Source organism: Hyaena hyaena, unplaced genomic scaffold (genome assembly GCF_003009895.1).
Source record: "Hyaena hyaena isolate Hyena2069 unplaced genomic scaffold, ASM300989v1 scaffold_9, whole genome shotgun sequence".
NCBI classification, from domain to species: domain Eukaryota; kingdom Metazoa; phylum Chordata; class Mammalia; order Carnivora; family Hyaenidae; genus Hyaena; species Hyaena hyaena.
The window spans coordinates 4,111,529-4,129,157 of NW_024080641.1; the positions used below are offsets into that span (position 1 = coordinate 4,111,529).

Consider the following 17,629-nt stretch of genomic DNA (forward strand, 5'->3'; position numbering starts at 1 on the left):
TTCCTTCTTTCTTTCTTTCCTTCCTCCCTCCTTCCCTCCCTTCCTTCTTGCCTGCCTGCCTGCTTGCTTGCAGTGCTCGCATGAGCAGCTGGGTTACAGAGCGGTTTCCTTCTCTGGATTTCACAAGCCGGGCTAGGCTAGGGGGAGCAGGGCCTCAGCCCTCTTTCCTCTGCCCTCCACCTCTCCCCCCTGCAGGCTGACACCCCGGTGCCCAACGTCATGGAGGCGGCCTTCTACTTCGAGCAGGCTGGCGTGGGCCTGAGCTCGGACGAGAGCTTCCGCATCTTCCTGGCCCTGAAGCAGCTGGTGGAGCAGCAGCCCGTCCACACGTGCCGCTTCTGGGGCAAGATCCTGGGGCTCCGCCGCAGCTACCTGGTGGCCGAGGTGGAGTTCCGAGAGGGCGAGGAGGAGGGCGAGGAGGAGGAGGTGGAGGAGGCGGTGGAGGGCGGGGAAGCCGCGGACGCGCCGGGCGAGGAGGAGGGCGAGGAAGACGAGGAGAAGGTGAGCGACGTGGTCCCCAAGCCCGCGTGGAAGCCGCCGCCCGCCGTCCCCAAGGAGGAGAGCCGCTCGGGCACCAACAAGTACCTGTATTTCGTGTGCAACGAGCCGGGCCGGCCGTGGGCGCGGCTGCCGCACGTCACGCCCGCGCAGATCGTGCAGGCGCGCAGGATCCGCAAGTTCTTCACCGGCCACCTGGACGCGCCGGTCGTCAGCTTCCCGCCCTTCCCCGGCAACGAGGCCAACTACCTGCGGGCGCAGATCGCGCGCATCTCGGCCGCCACGCACATCAGCCCGCTCGGCTTCTACCAGTTTGGGGAGGAGGAGGGCGACGAAGAAGAGGAGGGCGGCGCGGGGCGCGACTCCTACGAGGAGAACCCCGACTTCGAGGGCATCCCGGTGCTCGAGCTGGTGGACTCCATGGCCAACTGGGTGCACCACACGCAGCACATCCTGCCGCAGGTGAGCGCCGGGGACGCCGCGGGGGGGGGGGGGGTAGGGGGCAGGCGGGGAGGGCGCGCCCGCGGCCATGCGCCAGGGGGCACTGGCTCTCAGCAGGCCGAGCCGCGTAACATTCGCTCATCCGTCGGTTCGCTCCCGCAGCGCCTGTGGGTTGACGATGGCCTGTAAGCAACTGTCGGGGCCGGATGTACCCTGGCGTTCTGGGTTTTTCAGAATTCAAACGGGTGCCAGGGCACACGCAGCAGGGATTAGGCCACAGCTCAGCTCAAGGAGGGGCTGGGGCTCCAGCCGAGACTCAAAGATTTCATGATTTTTTTTTTTTAGAGATACAACTTTTTAAAAAAATGTTTTATTTATTTCTGAGAGAGACAGCATGAGCAGGGGAGGGTCAGAGAGAGAGGGAGACCCAGAATCGGAAGCACGCTCCAGGCTCTGAGCTGGCTGTCAGCACAGAGCCCGACGCGGGGCTCAAACCCACAAACCATGAGATCATGACCTGAGCCAAAGTCGGAGGCCCAACCGACTGAGCCACCCAGGCGCCCCAAAGATTTCATGATTTCTTTTTTATTTTTTTAATGTTTATTTATTTTGAGGGAGAGACAGAGAGGGAGCACCCACGAGCGGGAAGAGGGAGAGAAAGAGCCCCAAGCAGGCTCCATGCTGTCAGCACAGAGCCCCACGTGTGGCTAGAACTCACCAACCATGAGGCCATGGCCTGAGCTGAAATCAAGAGTCAGTCCCGCATAACCGACTGAGCCCCACCCCCCACCCCCATCCCCGGAGGGGGGCAGGACTTCATTACTTCTGCTGCCACTCGCTGAGTAGTCTCTCATTAGTTCAGGTCAAGGTTGCTGCCAAAGGACGCAAGAAAGCAACTTTTGGTTTTCAACGCTTTTCAGATCTGGGGGTTGTGGATAAGAGCTTGAGGACCTGCCGGTTTTGACCGCGGGTGTTGACCTTTACACTCATGCGCTCACTGGCTCAAGGAAGCGCCAGCTGCTTGCGAGGAACTTTTTATTCTTTCATTTTATCCATTCATTCAACAAACGTTTATCGACTCCGCCGTGGCTTCTTGAATCCAGATGCCTTCTTTTGAGAGTGATACGCAACTGGTATTCCCTCTGCGGAGTTGCGGCAACTGAGATCTGCTCTATGCTGTGCGCTTAGGTGCATTAACGCAGCAAACATACATCAGCTCTTCAGTGCCTCCTACATCCCAACAGCGATCCAATGGGAGAAGCCCCTATACCCCCCCCCCATTTCACAAATGAGCAGGAGATCTCCACGGGGCAGAGATGGGGGGGGGTCTCTCCTCTCAAAGATGCTTTCCCAGCACCTATCTGTCTGTATACAGTAGGTGCTCATTAAATATCTGACGAATGGATGAATGAATGCCCAGGTGGGGGCCGCCCAGCCAGGCTGAGGCAGGGGTCTCCACCTCACCACTGGAGCTCTCTCAGCCCATTCTCCCTCCCCCCACCCGTGTGACTAGCCCCGTCGCCATGCTCATACCTGGGTCCCCGAGGACAGGGCCAGTCCCCAGTGCCCTTCCTGGCCTCTCACCTCCTCCCACGGTGCAGGCCGGTTGCTGTTGCCCAGAGATGCAGACTGACTCCCCGCTCCCCCCCCAACCTCCAGGGCCGCTGCACTTGGGTGAACCCTTTGCAGAAGATGGAGGAGGAAGAGGAGCTAGGGGAGGAGGAAGAGAAGGCAGACGAGGCGATGGAGGAGGTGGAGCAGGAAGTCGGGCCCCCGCTGCTGACGCCGCTCTCAGAAGATGCAGGTAACGGGTCCTCTCTGCCTCGCACATGCCAGCCCAGCAGCCCAGTGGGGACTGGGGAGAAAGCGGGGGAGGGGGGGAAGGACAGCAAGGCTGCGGGGGCATCTCCCTGGGCCTCAGCCACTCCCTCATCTGTGACACTGGCCTGGTGATGCTGCCTCCCTCCTGGGGTTACGGGAACACGTCCGTCTTATGAGCCGCGTCTGGCACATGGCAGTGTCCCGGATGGTGGGATCCGATCTTCCCAGTCCCCTGTGGGTTTGGGGAGAGAGACAGACAGGATTAGAGGGGCCTTCCCCAAGAAGGCAGGACCGGAGCTGGAATTTGGAAGACTGGAGAGGGATTTCCTGCGGGCAGGGCCTCAGGTACCTGGAGGAAGGAGGAAGGAGAGGCTGAGAGCCAGTGAATAGGCAGAGCCCAAATGTGAACCAGATTCACATTTGGTGAATGTGCCCAGGGCCTGTGCCGTGCCCTCTGCACCCTGGTCCAAGCCAGGGGCTGACCTGGAAGGGCGATCACGGCAGCGAGTGCAAGGGAGGTGAGATAAGTATACCCACTTCTTGGATGCGGCCACTGAGGCTCTGACAGGTGAGGCGGCTTCCTGGGGCCACACTCCCTTCATGGCCCTCCCTGTCTTCCTCTTCTGCTCCCTCCCCTCTTCCTCTCAGTCTCCCCTGGGGGAGGGGCGGCTGTGCAGGGCTGCGGGGAGCCCTGACCTCCCCTGGCGGTCTCCACTCCTCTGCAGAAATCATGCACATGACCCCCTGGACCACCCGCCTGTCCTGCACCCTCTGCCCGCAGTACTCCGTGGCCGTCGTGCGCTCCAATCTTTGGCCAGGGGCCTATGCCTACGCCAGTGGCAAGTAGGTCTTCCCCGAGTCCCTTCCAGCAGAGGAAGACCCGACAACTTCTTCCGAGCCAGGCCAAGGGTGGGTGGGGGCGGGGATTGGAAGGAAGCCCTTTCAAGAAGCCCCCAGCGCTGACCCCCCTCACTCAGCTCCAGGACTTCCACTAGGGCCAAAATGAGAAATCCCAGACAAAAGACGGGAGCCCCTCGGATAAGAGAATGGGGGATCAGAAAGGGGAAGGAACTGACCCAGGGTCACACAGCATATGCAGGATTCAAACCTGGATCTCTGGCCTCCCGGTCCAGGCTCCTCCGCTACATGGGTCACAGAGCCAGACAGGACTCAGCAGTCCACTTTGATGTGACCCTGCCAGGGGCAGAGTCTTGTTCCCGGGGGACCTAACTTCTTCCCTGGGCCCCCTGGCCGTTCTTCCAGTTTGAAGCGTCTTCTCTCTCTGGGGCAGAAGTCTTCCCTGCCAGGATCCCCTCCTCAAAAGATCTGTCACCCCTGCATCTTCGCACCCACACACACTCACGGAGACATTCACTACACACTCACTCCTCGCGCAGAGTCCCTCAGTCTCCCCCACCAGGCACATCCCAGCCTTTCGGCTTGGCCACTTAGGGAGCGCTCTCTGCGGCCCCGCGGCGGGCGCACTTACCAGCCCTGTCCACCAGATGGCAGGATACGTTTTCCTAGATTTTCCGTTTCCAGCTCCCTGCGAACCTGCCCTGTTCCATCCTGTGATGACATTTCACGAAATCTTGGTACTGTGACCACATTCCTGGCGATGTCCCCCCTCTGGAAACAGGGGAGAGTCTCATTTGCTTGCTTTTGCCAGCTCCTTTCTGGCCACACCCTAATTGGCCAACAGCTTTCTTTTCTTTTTAAAGATGTTATTTATTTTTTAAGGTTTATTTCTTTATCTTGAGAGAGATGGAGACAGCATGAGTCAGGGAAGGGCAGAGAGAGAGCGGGAGAGAGAGAATCCCAAGTAGGCTCCGCGCTGCCAGCACAGAGCCCCATGCAGGGCTCCAACCTGTGAACCGTGAAAAACATGACCTGAGCCAAAACCAAGAGTCAGATGCTTAACTGACTGACCCGCCCAGGCGCCCCTTAAAGATTTTAAATAATCTCAACACCCAACATAGGGGTCAAACTCACAACCCCGAGATCAAGAGGTGCTCGCTCCACCGACTGAGCCAGCCAGGCGCCCCTGGCAACATCTTTCTGGAAGCAAAAGATAGATCCAAATTGGGAACGCCACTCACCCACCCATCCATCACTCAATCACGCATCCTTCCAACTATGTTTCTTTATAAAACACTCTTGGGTGCCACTGTTTGCCACCTGTATGCTAGGTCCCAGGCCCTTTATTGAAAAGGCGATACGGACCCTGCCCCTGAGAGCAGGCAGAGGAAGCACAGACATTAATAGTATAGCACCCCTTCCCCAGCCGAACACATACCCCAAACTAAGTGCTGCACTAGGGACAGTGCAGGGATCAATACCAGCTCACACCTGTCATCTTGAGGGGATCAAATGGGAATCCCTGGGAAGAGCACCCTTGATGTGAACTCTCTGGGGAAAGAAAGAAGTAAGGGGGTGGGGGGAGGAGGAAGCAGGTGAACCAGAGCTTCCCAGACTGTGAGTGTACAGGACCCCACGGATCTGGTTAAAGTGCAGGCTCTGGTGACACGGGAGTGGGGTGGGGGCCTGAAGGTCCATCTTTCTAGGAAGCTCAACCTCCTGGGTGTGGCTTCCAAGAGAGCAGTGTATTCGAAGGCTCTAGGAAGACCTGGAGGAAAGCAAAGTTCTCAGGAACAGCAAGGCTGTGAAAATAAGGGCAAAGCCAAGCAGGTTCGGTGGCAAATTCTCCATCCCTCTCTCTTCACCCCACCCCCTGCCCCGCACGGCCCCTCTCCCTGTCTGCCAGTACCCGCCTTTTTCTCCCATTTCCTCCTCTAGTTAAAATTCTGGGAGGGGCGCCTGGGTGGCTCTCTCGGTTAAGCGTCTGACTTCGGCTCAGGTCATGATCTTATGGTTTGTGGGTTCGAGCCCCGCGTCGGGCTCTGTGCTGACAGCTAGCTCAGAGCCTGGAACCTGCTTCGGATTCTGTGTCTCCCTTTCTCTCTGACCCTCCCCTGCTCACGCTGTCTCTGTCTCTCAACAATAAAGAAATGTTTTGAAAAAATTTTTTAAAAAGTACAAACAGGCAAGATTCACTTGAATAATTTATTTTACCCTATTATATTTTAAACGTTATCATTACCATGTGACATCAGTGCTGTAAAACTTAACGAGCTATTTTACATTCTTTTTTTTTTTAATTTTTCATACTGTGTCTTCAGAATCTGGTGTGAAGTTCACACTTACAGCACATTCCATCTGGGTGCTACGTTTTCATCAGAAGTACTTGACCTTGTACTCAGATTCCACCACATTCACAGCTGAGAAAGTAGATTCCTGGACCCAGGCTGTCCTAGACACACTTCTGTTATCCAAGAACAGAACTGAATATTGGTTTTATCGTTTAAATTTAAATTCATTAAAATGACATAAAATCCACCCTGGCAACAGCAGAACACACATTCTTTTCTTTTCCTTTTTAACATTTATTTATTTTTGGGAGATGGAGCATGAGCGGGGGAGGGGCAGGGAGAGAGGGAGACACAGAATCCGAAGAAGGCTCCAGGCTCCGAGCTGTCAGCACGGAGCTGATGTGGGGCTCGAACTCATGAGCCCTGAGATCTTGACCTGAGCTGGCTGGACGCTTAACTGCCTGGGTTAAGCAGTTCTTTTCAAGTGCCCATGGAACTATCTCTAGGATCAGACCATATGCTAGGCCAGGACACAAATGTCGATAAATTCAACCGGATGGATTATACAAAATACGTTCCCTGGCCATACTGGAGTGAAATTAGACATCAATAACAAAGGAATTTGGGGGAATTTCACAGATATGTAGAAATTAAACAGCACGCTCCTAAGTAACCAGGGGGCCCAAGAAGAAAGCACGGGTGAAATCAGAATATCAAATACAATTAGAAACTCAGGCTTTTGGGGGTGGGAGGGGCGCCTGGGTGGCTCAGTCCGTTAAGCTTCTAACTTCGGCTCAGGTCAAGATCTCACGAGTCATGAGTTCGAGCCCCGGCTCAGGCTCTGTGCTGACAGCTCGGAGCCTGGAGCCTGCTTTGGATTCTGTGTCTCCCCCTCTCTCTCTGCCCCTCCCTCACTCGCACTCTGTCTGTCTTTCTCAAAAGTAAATAAAACATTATACATAAGAAAAGAAAAAACTCAGGTGTCTGGCTGCAGCGGCCACGTTTAGAGTGCTTGGCCGTGACACGTCCTGCTGCAGAGCGCAGCTGTAGGCAGGCCCGGCACTAAGACAGCCGCACAGGAAACGCTGAAGACATGGGAATGGAGAGACCTGCTAGGCACATTCCACGCCGCCACCCACGACTGTGCAGTCGTTTCGGGCCCTCCCCGGGGCCCACCTTCAATGGAAGTCCAGGCTGGGGCCTTCGGGGGAGGATTGCCCAGTATCTCTCCGCCTTTCCAGGAAGTTTGAGAACATCTACATCGGCTGGGGCCACAAGTACAGTCCCGAGAACTTCAACCCACCTCTGCCGGCCCCCGTTCAGCAGGAGTACCCCAGCGGCCCCGAGATCACGGAGATGAGTGACCCCACGGTGGAAGAGGAGCAAGCCCTCAAGGCGGCCCAGGAGCAGGCCCTGACGGCCGGGGAGGAAGAGGAGGAAGATGAGGAAGAAGATGAGGAAGAGGATCTGGATGACTGAAGGGGGCCCCCACCAACCCCTTCCCCCAGCAGGTAGATAGCAGGCTTTCCCTTATACATAGTGATGGGTTTTTTGTTTTTGTTTTGTTTTTCACTGTTGGTTTGCTTTCTGCCCCTGGAGGACATGAGTAGAAGAGGAAGGTAGCTGCTCTAAATAAAATGTCCCCATGGCATTATGGCCTAGTTTCCCATTTGTTTGTTCACTGCGTTTGTTGACGTGGCCTACAAGTCAGGGCTGTTGGGCTCTGCTGAGAACAGACATTGCTGCACAGTCTCTCCCATCTGTTTCATTGATTCGCTCATCTGGCCATCAAACAGCTGGTTTTTTTTTTTAATGTTTATTTATTTATTCGGAAAGACAAGGAAGAGGGGGGGAGAGAGAATCCCAAGCAGGCTCCGCGATGTCAGCGCAGAGCCCGAGGAGGAGCATGAACTCATGAACCGTGAGATCGTGACCTGAGCTGAAATCAGGTGTCAGATGTGTAACCGACAGAGCCACTCAGGAGCTCCCAAACAAGTGCTGAAGTGCCTTCTGTCAGCCCAGCCCTGCGGTGGGGACACAAAGGGGGCCAAGCAGCCCCAGCTCTGCTTTCCCAGGGCTCACACTCTTCAGGAGAGACAGACACACTCCCCAACAGTGACAACCTAGATGGAGGAGCCCACAGGACTGACCGAGCTTCTGAGCTGACTCTCAAAGGGTCAAGAACAGAGTGGGAAAGAGCATTCCAAGCAGAGGGAACAGCATGTGCAAAGAGCAAGAGCAAGAGAGAGTTCTGCGTTGAGGTAGTTTCCCGAATCTCTATGTTTGGGACGTGGTGTGAGGAGTTAGTAGTGAGAGATGAGGCTGGAAAGAGAGGTTGGCAGGAGCAGATCACTCAGGGCTTTACTTTGCCCTGAGAGCACTGGGGAGCCTCAGATGGTGTTGGAGCAAGGGAGGGCCCTGGTCATATTCGTGTTTAGAAAGACCTCTCTAGATGCCAAGTGGAGCGTACATAGGATGGGTGGGATGGCAGTCTGGGAGAGCAGAGACCAGGCTGCTGGGGAGGGCGGGACTGGAGAGGAGGACTTTGGACCAGGGCTATGCAGAGAAAGAGACTAGAAAAGAGGAATTCAGGTAACAGAACGCAAAAGACTTGGGGGCTAGAAGCAGGGGGTGAAGGGAGATGATACAGATCTAGGAAGACACTGAGGTCTGGAGACTGAGTGACCGGGGGGATGGCAGTGTGAACTCTAAGATGGGGACCGGGGCGGGGGTGGGGAGCAGGATTTGGAGGAAGATTTAAAACAATTTTTTTTAATGTTTTATTTATTTCTAGGAGAGAGACAGAGACAGCGTGAGCAGGGGAGGATCAGAGAGAGAGGGAGTCACAGACTGAAACAGGCTCCAGGCTCTGAGCCGGCAGTCAGCACAGAGCCTGACGCGGGGCACGAACCCACAAACCGCGAGATCATGACCTAAGCGAAAGTCGGACGCTCAACCGACTAAGCCACCCAGGTGCCCCAAATTTTAATTTCATTGTAGCACGTGCTGGGTGTGAGATGCCCCTGGGGCATCCTGATGAGAAATCTGAGAGACCACTGAGAATGGTCTGGGAAAGTCTGTGATGGGAACAGGGTGGCTTCAGCAGAAGTGAAGGGCACTGGCAATCAGTGGGGGCTCACGGGATCCGCAAGAGCTTTTGGATCACTGCTGGATCATCGGGACACGGGGGGCATTGCGGGGATCAATGAAATTTTGGAATCACAAGAGGGTGTTGGAGGACCAAGTGAGATTGTAAAGATAGTGAAGTCATGGAGACATATATTGGAGGTTGGAGGGAAATGTAGAAATGTTTGAGATTAGCATTAATCAGTAGCGGATCGGATGAAGCCCTAGGCGTTTTATGGAGACACTGGAGATCAGCAGGGTTTGGGACAGCAACCAGGGTGGCGTGGAATGTCTGGAGATGCTGTCGCCAGTCAGGGATTTTAGGAGGTCAGTGGGAAACACTGGAGATCAGAAAGGTGTATGTTGGGAGTCTTAGAAGGCACTAGAATCACCTGGGGTCGTCTGTGAAGCGATGGGAAGGCCAGGTTATGAACGTTGCCTCCTCTTGAGGGTCCCTCCGTTGCTAGGCAAACGGTTCCCAGGGCGCCGTTGCTAGGGATTTGAGATTTGCCACGACCCCGCCCATCTCCCTCTGGGCCCCGCCCCCCAGCCAACCACAGGCCGGCTGATGGCACAAAAGCCACGCCCCACCTTTCGCCCCGCCTCCAGCCCACGAACCGTTACCGGAGCGACGGCCCGAGCTCATCCCGCCTCCCGATCCTGTTGCCAATCGAAGAGGCGTCGCCCGGGTGACCACCCCACCCCTTCCGGCACGAGCCCGTGGCTTCCGGCAAGGGGCCCGGCGGCGGGCGGCGGTAGGGCGGCGGCGGGGCCCGGGCGGGAGGGGGGCGCCCAAGATGGCGGCGGGCGGCGCGGAGGGCGGCTCGGGCCCCGGCGCCGCTATGGGGGACTGCGCGGAAATCAAGTCGCAGTTCCGCACCCGCGAGGGCTTCTACAAGCTGCTCCCCGGCGATGGCGCAGCTCGCAGGTCGGGTCCGGCTTCCGCCCAGACCCCGGCGCCGCCCCAGCCGCCGCAGCCCCCGCCCGGCCCTGCCTCCTCCTCCGGCCCCGGCGCCGCGGGCTCCGCGCCGTCCCCGCCGCCCGCAGGCCCGGGGCCAGGGCCCGCGCTGCCCGCCGTGCGCCTCAGCCTCGTGCGCCTCGGGGAGCCCGACGGCGCCGGGGCCGGGGAACCGCCCGCCACGCCCGCGGGGCTGAGTGCCGGAGGAGACCGCGTCTGCTTCAACCTGGGCCGCGAGCTCTATTTCTACCCCGGCTGCTGCCGCCGCGGGAGCCAGCGGGTGAGCGGCCTGCATCGTGGTGGCCTCGGTGCTGGCAGAGAGGATAGGGCCCCCTGAGGTGATCAGAAGTGACGGGAGGGCCTCCGGTTGATTTGGGCCTTTGAATTGGCATCCTACTTGTGACGGGTGTCCTAAGAGGAAACAGTGCCTGGAGGGTATGCAGAATTCTAAAAGGTGGTGGCCTTTTAGCCCTTTAGTACCTCCTAGGTACTGGCCGTCCTGGAGGTGATGGAGAACGTCCTGGAGGTGATGGAGAATCTTGAGTCATGTGGGATCCCCGAGTTCTGCGTGGGGGGGATTGGACTGGTATTTTGGAGAGATTCCCAGATGGCATGGGACCCTCCGTGGTTGTGGGTGGTAGGGAATCTTCAGGTGATGGGCATTCCCGAGGTGGTGCAGGCTGGAAAGTGATGGAGAAGCCAGGGGTATTGCAGGGCAGGAGGTGCTGAGGGCGAGCCTTGAGACGTTGGGAGCCCAGAGGTGAGGACGATTGTGGAATCAATGGGGCTCTTAGAGGTCATAGGGATCCTGGAGGTGAATGGGGTCTTAGGCCACACAGGGTCATGGAGGGAACGGGAATCTCTGAGCTGAGAGCCCGGGGGGACATCCGCAGGTGTGGTGGTCGTCTCTAGAGGCACGTAGGTCCCAGAGGGGATGAGCCCCGTGGAGGTTATGGTGGTCCCCAAAATGATGGAGGTCCTGGGAGCCCAGAGGCAATGAAGGGCCAAAAACGTGAGGGACCATGCGGTTTCATGTGTCCGCGAACTGATGGAGGCCCTGAGATTTAGGGACTCCAAAGAAAACAGAATCCCCGGATGTTGGGCATTAGAGTCCCGGGATGTGGGCGGCCCTGACCTTGGGGGAGCTTGGATATTGGGGTGCTGAGATCCAGGCCGTGGGGCAGGACTGGAAAGGAATGGGACTGTGGGGTCTGCAAGCCTTGATACTGCGGGCAAGGGAGTCCCCTAAAGTTAGCGGCTCCAACTTTGGGGGGAAGCATTGTGGTCTCCGTGGGGGGGGGAAGGGGGGGCCTTCCGGTCTGTGGTTGCCCACTCACCCATCCACCTACCCACTTCCCTCAGGGATTACCCTTGCTTCCTCTTAGTGGTTTCCCCCAACCTCAACACCCTCTTCCTGCCTCTCAGTCGCAGAAGCTATTATTAACTCCTTTTCTCCCACTGCCCAAGTCCATTGACCTCAACAAGCCAATCGACAAGCGGATCTATAAGGGCACCCAGCCCACCTGCCATGACTTCAACCAGTTCACTGCTGCCACAGAGACCATCTCCCTGCTGGTGGGGTTCTCAGCCGGCCAGGTGCAGTACCTGGATCTTATCAAGAAGGACACCAGCAAGCTATTCAATGAAGAGGTGATTACGGCCCCCCCCAGGGCCTAGAGCCCCTCCCCCTTCCTATTCACCCACCCATGCACTGTTGCCACCAGACCAGTGTCTGTCTGGGAGCAGTAGGCCTGGGGGGGGGGGGGCAGGAACCGGGAGAGAGAGAGAGAGAGAGGGGATGGACTGACAGATGTGTGGCCTGGGGTAACAGGCAGCCAGTGTGAAAAGACCCAGTAATGACTGCTGCTCCTGCTGCGCCCAGGTCCTGTGCTGCTGGCCCTGGGCTGAGCACGGTGCTCCCGGAGTTTTTCACTCTGGGTTAGGGCTCGTGGTACCCGTGTTGCGGAGATGACCACTGAGCCTAGTCCCCTGTTGGGATGCCAGGGCCCATGGTCTCCAAATTCAAGTCCTTGCTGCACCATTTACTCACCGTATGGTTTCGGGGAGCTCACCTTCCCTGCCACTGAGCCTCAGTTTTACTCCTCTGCAAAATGGGCTTCTTGTCCCTGCCTCACAGGACTGTGGTTACAGGTACATGGAGATTGCTCAGTCCTGTCTGGACGGGGCGCAAGAGGACATGCCGACGAGCCACCTCCTCTGTGGCCAGGGGCCGCTCTTGCCCTCTGTCCGTCCCTCTCGGTTCCGAGGAGGTGTTCCAAATACACAGAGCGCCCGAGTGGCAGAAGGGAGCGAGGGTGACAGTGAATGGATTCAAAACGCACCGGCTCGTCCATTCACAAAATATCTATCGAGCATTTGTTCTGTGCCAGGCATTGTTCCAAGCACTAGAGGTCTTGCATCTCAGTGAACAGAACAGACAGAGGGCCCTGCCTCTATGGATCCCTCATCTAGCTGGGGGGCAGACGGCTCTCAGATGAGGGAAATATGCTATATGTCGGAAGCGGAAGGTCAAGGTCAGGTGCGCCCTATGGAGGTATCCAGCAGGGAGGTTTAAGTTAAGTAAGCTGATCAGGAGAAGCCTCATGGGGGGTGGGGGGCATTAAAGTAAAGACCTGAAGGCGGCAAGAAAGTTTTCAGGGGAAGACGTTCTGAGTAAAGGAACAGCTGGGACAGAAGCCTGGGAGGAGGGCAGCGGAAAACTGGGTGGCCAGTGCAGTTGCTGAGCGGGGAGGGTGGTGGATGGATGGGCTGGTGGTGGACGGTTGAGGTTCTGAGAATGACCTGGTGGGGACCGGCCCATGTCGGGTCTGGAGGGCCCGGGAAAAGAGAAGACTTCGGCTGTTCGAGCCTTTCTTGACCAGGGTTCATCTCAGCCCTAGAACAAAGAAGCGATTTGATTGTTTTCTGTGTTTTTCCCAACTGCGGGAAGCAGGTTAGCTGCCCGGGGAGGAAGTTAATTCGCCGTGTGCTGTGCTCACCCAGGGGCTTCAGGGCATCATTCCCTCCGGAACCAGTGCAGGGTTGATGGCAGCTGGGACCCGCGTGGTTGGAGTGGGGGTGGGGCAAGAAGAGGGCAGGTCCTGGGTGTCCCGGAAGGACTGGGGGTGGCTTGGGAAGCGGAAAGGAGAAGAGGCTCGCGTGCGCAGCTGGGGGGCTGGGGCTGCCCCTCGCGTGTCCAGGAGTTGCTGTGTGCCCGGCTCCGTGCTCTGGGGCCAGGCCTGTGGATCATGAGATCGAGAGCCCTTCCTTCGGGGGCCGATGTCCTGTGACTCCATCTCTTGCCTTAAGCCTGGAGAGGGTTAAACAGAGGGTAGTTCTCTGAAAGGCAGAACTGTCCCCTTGTAGAAGATGGGGCATCGAGGCTCCGTGGAGCTCTGCGTGGCTGCCCCACAGGCCACCCTACTTCCCCTGCGTTCCCATGGCCTGGCGTCCATCCCTTACCCTCGGTGAGGGAGGCCCTGTCCAAGGAGGTCTGGGCCACATCCGAGGGCCCTTTCGGGGGAACCACGCTGGGGAGGAGGTCCGCCGGCAGTGGCTGACCACCTCCCAACCGCCACGATTTCTCCCGGCAGCGGCTGATCGACAAGACCAAGGTGACCTACCTGAAGTGGCTGCCCGAGTCGGAGAGCCTGTTCCTGGCCTCCCACGCCAGCGGCCACCTGTACCTGTACAATGTCAGCCACCCGTGCGCCTCGGCCCCGCCCCAGTACAGCCTGCTGAAGCAGGGCGAGGGCTTCGCCGTCTACGCCGCCAAGAGCAAGGCACCCCGCAACCCGCTGGCCAAGTGGGCGGTGGGCGAAGGCCCCCTCAATGAGTTCGCCTTCTCTCCCGACGGCCGGCACCTGGCCTGCGTCAGCCAAGACGGCTGCCTGCGTGTCTTCCACTTCGACTCCATGCTCCTGCGGGGGCTCATGAAGAGCTACTTTGGGGGCCTGCTGTGCGTGTGCTGGAGCCCGGATGGCCGCTACGTCGTGACAGGTGGCGAGGACGACCTGGTCACCGTGTGGTCCTTCGCTGAGGGCCGTGTGGTGGCGCGGGGCCATGGCCACAAGTCCTGGGTTAATGCTGTGGCCTTCGATCCCTATACCACGAGGGCCGAGGAGGCGGCTGCGGCCAGCGGTGGCGACGGGGAACGGAGCGGCGAGGAGGAGGAGGAGGAGCCTGATGCTTCAGGGGGCCCGGGATCGGCCGGGGGGCCCCCCCTGTCCCCGCTCCCCAAAGGCGGCCCCATCACCTACCGCTTCGGCTCGGCCGGCCAGGACACGCAGTTCTGCCTGTGGGACCTCACGGAAGACGTGCTTTACCCCCACCCACCCCTGGCCCGCACCCGCACCCTCCCCGGCACCCCCGGCACCACGCCACCCGCCGCCGCCCCCGCTGCTGCCGGTTCCCGGGGCGCCGAGCCAGGCCCTGGCCCCCTGCCCCGTTCGCTGTCCCGCTCCAACAGCCTTCCGCACCCGGCGGGCAGCGGCAAGGCGGGCGGCCCCGGCGCGGCCACCGAGCCGGGCACTCCGTTCAGCATCGGCCGCTTTGCCACACTCACGCTGCAGGAGCGGAGGGACCGGGGCTCAGAGAAGGAGCATAAGCGCTACCACAGCCTGGGCAACATCAGCCGGGGAGGCGGCGGCGGTGGCGGCGGTGGCGGCGGGGACAAGCCGAGCGGCCCTGCCCCGCGCAGCCGGCTGGACCCGGCCAAAGTGCTGGGCACGGCGCTGTGCCCGCGCATCCACGAGGTGCCGCTGCTCGAGCCCCTGGTGTGCAAGAAGATCGCCCAGGAGCGGCTCACGGTCCTCCTCTTCCTGGAGGACTGCATCATCACCGCCTGCCAGGAGGGCCTCATCTGCACGTGGGCCCGGCCGGGCAAGGCGGTGAGTTGCCCCCGCTCCAACGCGCCCCCCGCTCCCGGGGCCCAGGAGGAGGCGGGCCTCGGCAGAGGGGCTGGCCGCGGTCACGGCCTTTTAGCCCTGTGGGGTCGGGGAAGCCAGGGACCTCTTGGTGTCTCAGGACAAGACCTCTCAGGTCTCAGAGTGCTGGGCTTCTAGAACTCTCGGGGACAGCAGAGAGAGGGCTGAGGATAAGAGACAGCTGGGGGGAGTGGGGAGCCAATGGGCCTGGCAGGGCCAGGTCTTATCACATGTTGCTCGAAGCCGAATCTGTGTTCCTATGGGACATGTCCTTTTTGACTTGTGAAACCTTGTGAGTGCTGCAGGTCAGATTCCGTGGGCGACACGGAGCCCGTGTGCCCGGCTTCCAGCCCGGGGGCCTCAGACTCTGGATCTGAGCCCACCACTGGAGGCCCGGCCTAGGGAGCCCCAGCTGGGTGCTGGTGCTGCTCCCTGTGTGACCTTGGGCGGGTCACTGCTTGTTGACCTCTGTCACCTCTTAGGGAGCCTTGAAGGTGGGTGGCAGGTGGATGTGTCCACCTCCCCGCCGTCGCTGTGGGTTCAGGAAGGGCCCGGTGGGGAGGCACATACCTGGCGCCTTGGGACTCGTCTCTCGGCACAGCGCCTCGGGGATGCTTGGGCCCAGGGCCCAGGATGCCAGGTCTGAGGGCCGCAGCCGGGTTCCCTTGAAGGGCGGTTTTAGAATTGCGTAGGGTCTTGGATCCTTAGAACCTAACAGCACAGTCTCAGAGGCAGGGTCGTTGGGGTCTGGGGGAGTCTGGCGAGTCCTGCAAGAGACCCCTCTATCTCCCTAGTTCACAGACGAGGAGGCCGAGGCCCAGACAGGGGAAGGAAGTTGGCCCAGGTCACCCAGCAAGTCAGTGGTAGAGGTAGGACTGTCCCTGAGTTCTCTGCCCCGCGCACCCCACTTCCCCCCAGTCAGAAAGGGCCCTGTCCTCTCCCCATCTTCTCTACCCCTACCCCATCCTCTCTGCTCAGGATCACCCCCAGGACTTTAATTATTGTCCCAGAGTGCCGCCTGCTGGGACAGGAAAGCTAGCAGAGATGTGAACTCCTGACCTAGAGCAGCAAGCGGCCTCTGTCCGGGCGGGGTCTGGGGTGGACTGAAGGGCAAGGTCAGGGCGGCAGCCGCCTCGCGGACTTGGGGCCGGCTCCCTCCCCGTGGGGCCACGGCAGCCCCAGGCGGCCTCTAACCCTCCTGTCTCCCCTCTGTCTTCCCCAGGGCATCCCCTCCCAACCCAGCAACTCCCCGAGCGGCACAGTGGTGTGAAGCCGTGGATGTCGGGGTCCCCCCTCCGTTCCCCGCCTCCTAGCCATGACCCTCCCGCTGACCTCACGGATCAACATATTAACAAGACTAACCATGACGGATGGACTGCTCCCATCACTTGCCCTGCACAAATTTGGGGATCATGGGGTCCCCCAGACTGGCCCAGCACTTGGGGGGATGTAGTGGCCCCAGTGGCCAAAGCCTTGTCCCCACCCACTGCCAAGTACAATGACCCCCTTCCTCCAAAACATCAGTGTTTGCCTCATCCCTTCCCCAGCATGTGACTGGTCACTCCTAGGGGAGACGCCCCCCCAAGCTCTGCAATGTGCCCCTCGGCCTGTGGGCAGGGCAGGGGTGGCCCACCCCTCCCCTGGCCCCCACCCTGCCCGTGCTGTCGTTTGTGCTTTTGAAGAGTGTTAAATTATGGAAGCCCCTCAGGGGCCCTCCCTGTCCCCTGGGACCTCTTATTTATACTAAAGTTCCCTGTTTTCACAGCGTCTCTGTCCCCTCCTGGGAGGCGAGGAGGGAGGGCGCGCACACTTCTGCTGCGGTCTAGGCTCCGGCTACTTCTGCCAAAGGAAGAGCTGGGCCCTGCCTCTCTCCGACCTGGTCCTCCCCCTGCTCCCTTCTAATAGCCCGGAACACTGAAGGGTGGAGGCGGGGGGGGGCACACAGCCGGGGGGTCCCCGCCAACCCCTAGCAGGGCCCTGGGGTGGAGAAGGAACGTTGCTCTGGCTCCAAACTCTGCAGGAAACGGTGCCGCCAGGGCCCCTTCAGAAAGTGCCCAAACCCACCCAAGTCAGGTACCCGCGGGGGCCTGTCCTGATGGGTCCTCTGGGCGGTGCATGTCTAGGTGCACAGAGCCGCTTAGAGACCGTGGCGTCCCGCCGGCAGAGCTGTCCAGCCTCCCGAGAACAACGAAAGTGCTGCCCGGCCGCTCTCAGGCGCCGCAGGGAATGGTGTCGCCCCGCTCGGCCCTCCACCCCCCGAAATGTTTCTGTTTCTAATCCTAGCCCGGGCAGGAATGTGGCCGCGGGCCAGGGGCCAAGGAGCTATTTCGGGGGCTCATTTTTCTCCCCCAGGCTTTGGCCAGCGGGTCACCCCTGGTCCTGGCTCCTGAGGGCCTCCCTTCCCAATTCTCTCACCACCCCTTCCCCACCTCCTGCCAAAAAAAAAAGTCAGTGTAAAGCAGAGGCCCTGAGGGCTAAATTTAAACCATCCCAAAGTCTGAATCTGCGGCTGAGTCACCCGTGAAGCTGGCCTCCTACCCCCCCTTCCCAGGCCTCACCCCTTTCTCACCCCACCCCAATTCCTGGGCTTGAGAGGGGTGTTACCCGATCATTCTGAACCCCAATTGGCCCCCTTGGGGTGGAATGGGAGGGTTCATCTTTGGCATCTGCCACACCTGTAGCTTCCTCTGGGCTCCGCCTTTTTGGGGGGT

General features: G+C 59.4%; 2 protein-coding genes and 1 long non-coding RNA gene across 5 annotated transcripts in view; 2 read left to right on the plus strand and 1 right to left on the minus strand.

Moving 5' to 3' along the window:
• Nucleotides 1–7,578, plus strand: part of RSPH6A (radial spoke head 6 homolog A) — a 19,628-nt gene extending 12,050 nt beyond the window's left edge. The window contains exons 3-6 of one of the 2 annotated variants that reach the window (XM_039244660.1): nucleotides 196–960; nucleotides 2,599–2,743; nucleotides 3,486–3,603; nucleotides 7,151–7,578. In XM_039244660.1, coding sequence (XP_039100591.1) covers nucleotides 196–960; nucleotides 2,599–2,743; nucleotides 3,486–3,603; nucleotides 7,151–7,388 — 1,266 coding nt within the window. In that variant the 3' untranslated portion in view covers nucleotides 7,389–7,578. The remainder of the gene's footprint in view (nucleotides 1–195; nucleotides 961–2,598; nucleotides 2,744–3,485; nucleotides 3,604–7,150) is intronic. The other variant, XM_039244666.1, reaches the window with a different exon arrangement.
• LOC120240082 lies at nucleotides 2,752–9,491 on the minus strand. Its single transcript, XR_005530584.1, has 3 exons — nucleotides 9,428–9,491; nucleotides 4,250–4,329; nucleotides 2,752–2,992 (listed from the first exon to the last, which is right to left on the minus strand). It is a non-coding gene; the product is annotated as an uncharacterized LOC120240082 (long non-coding RNA).
• A 327-nt stretch (nucleotides 9,492–9,818) lies between these two features.
• DMWD (DM1 locus, WD repeat containing) lies at nucleotides 9,819–16,683 on the plus strand. Of its 2 annotated transcripts, XM_039249674.1 has the most exons (5): nucleotides 9,819–10,273; nucleotides 11,461–11,643; nucleotides 13,587–14,882; nucleotides 15,713–15,787; nucleotides 16,141–16,683. In XM_039249674.1, exons 1-5 carry the CDS (start codon nucleotides 9,833–9,835, stop codon nucleotides 16,186–16,188), a joined length of 2,043 nt encoding a protein of 680 aa, XP_039105605.1. In that variant the 5' UTR covers nucleotides 9,819–9,832; the 3' UTR covers nucleotides 16,189–16,683. The 2 variants fall into 2 exon arrangements, with proteins under 2 accessions (XP_039105605.1, XP_039105613.1); XM_039249682.1 differs by lacking the exon at nucleotides 15,713–15,787.
• The last annotated feature ends 946 nt before the right edge of the window (nucleotides 16,684–17,629 follow it).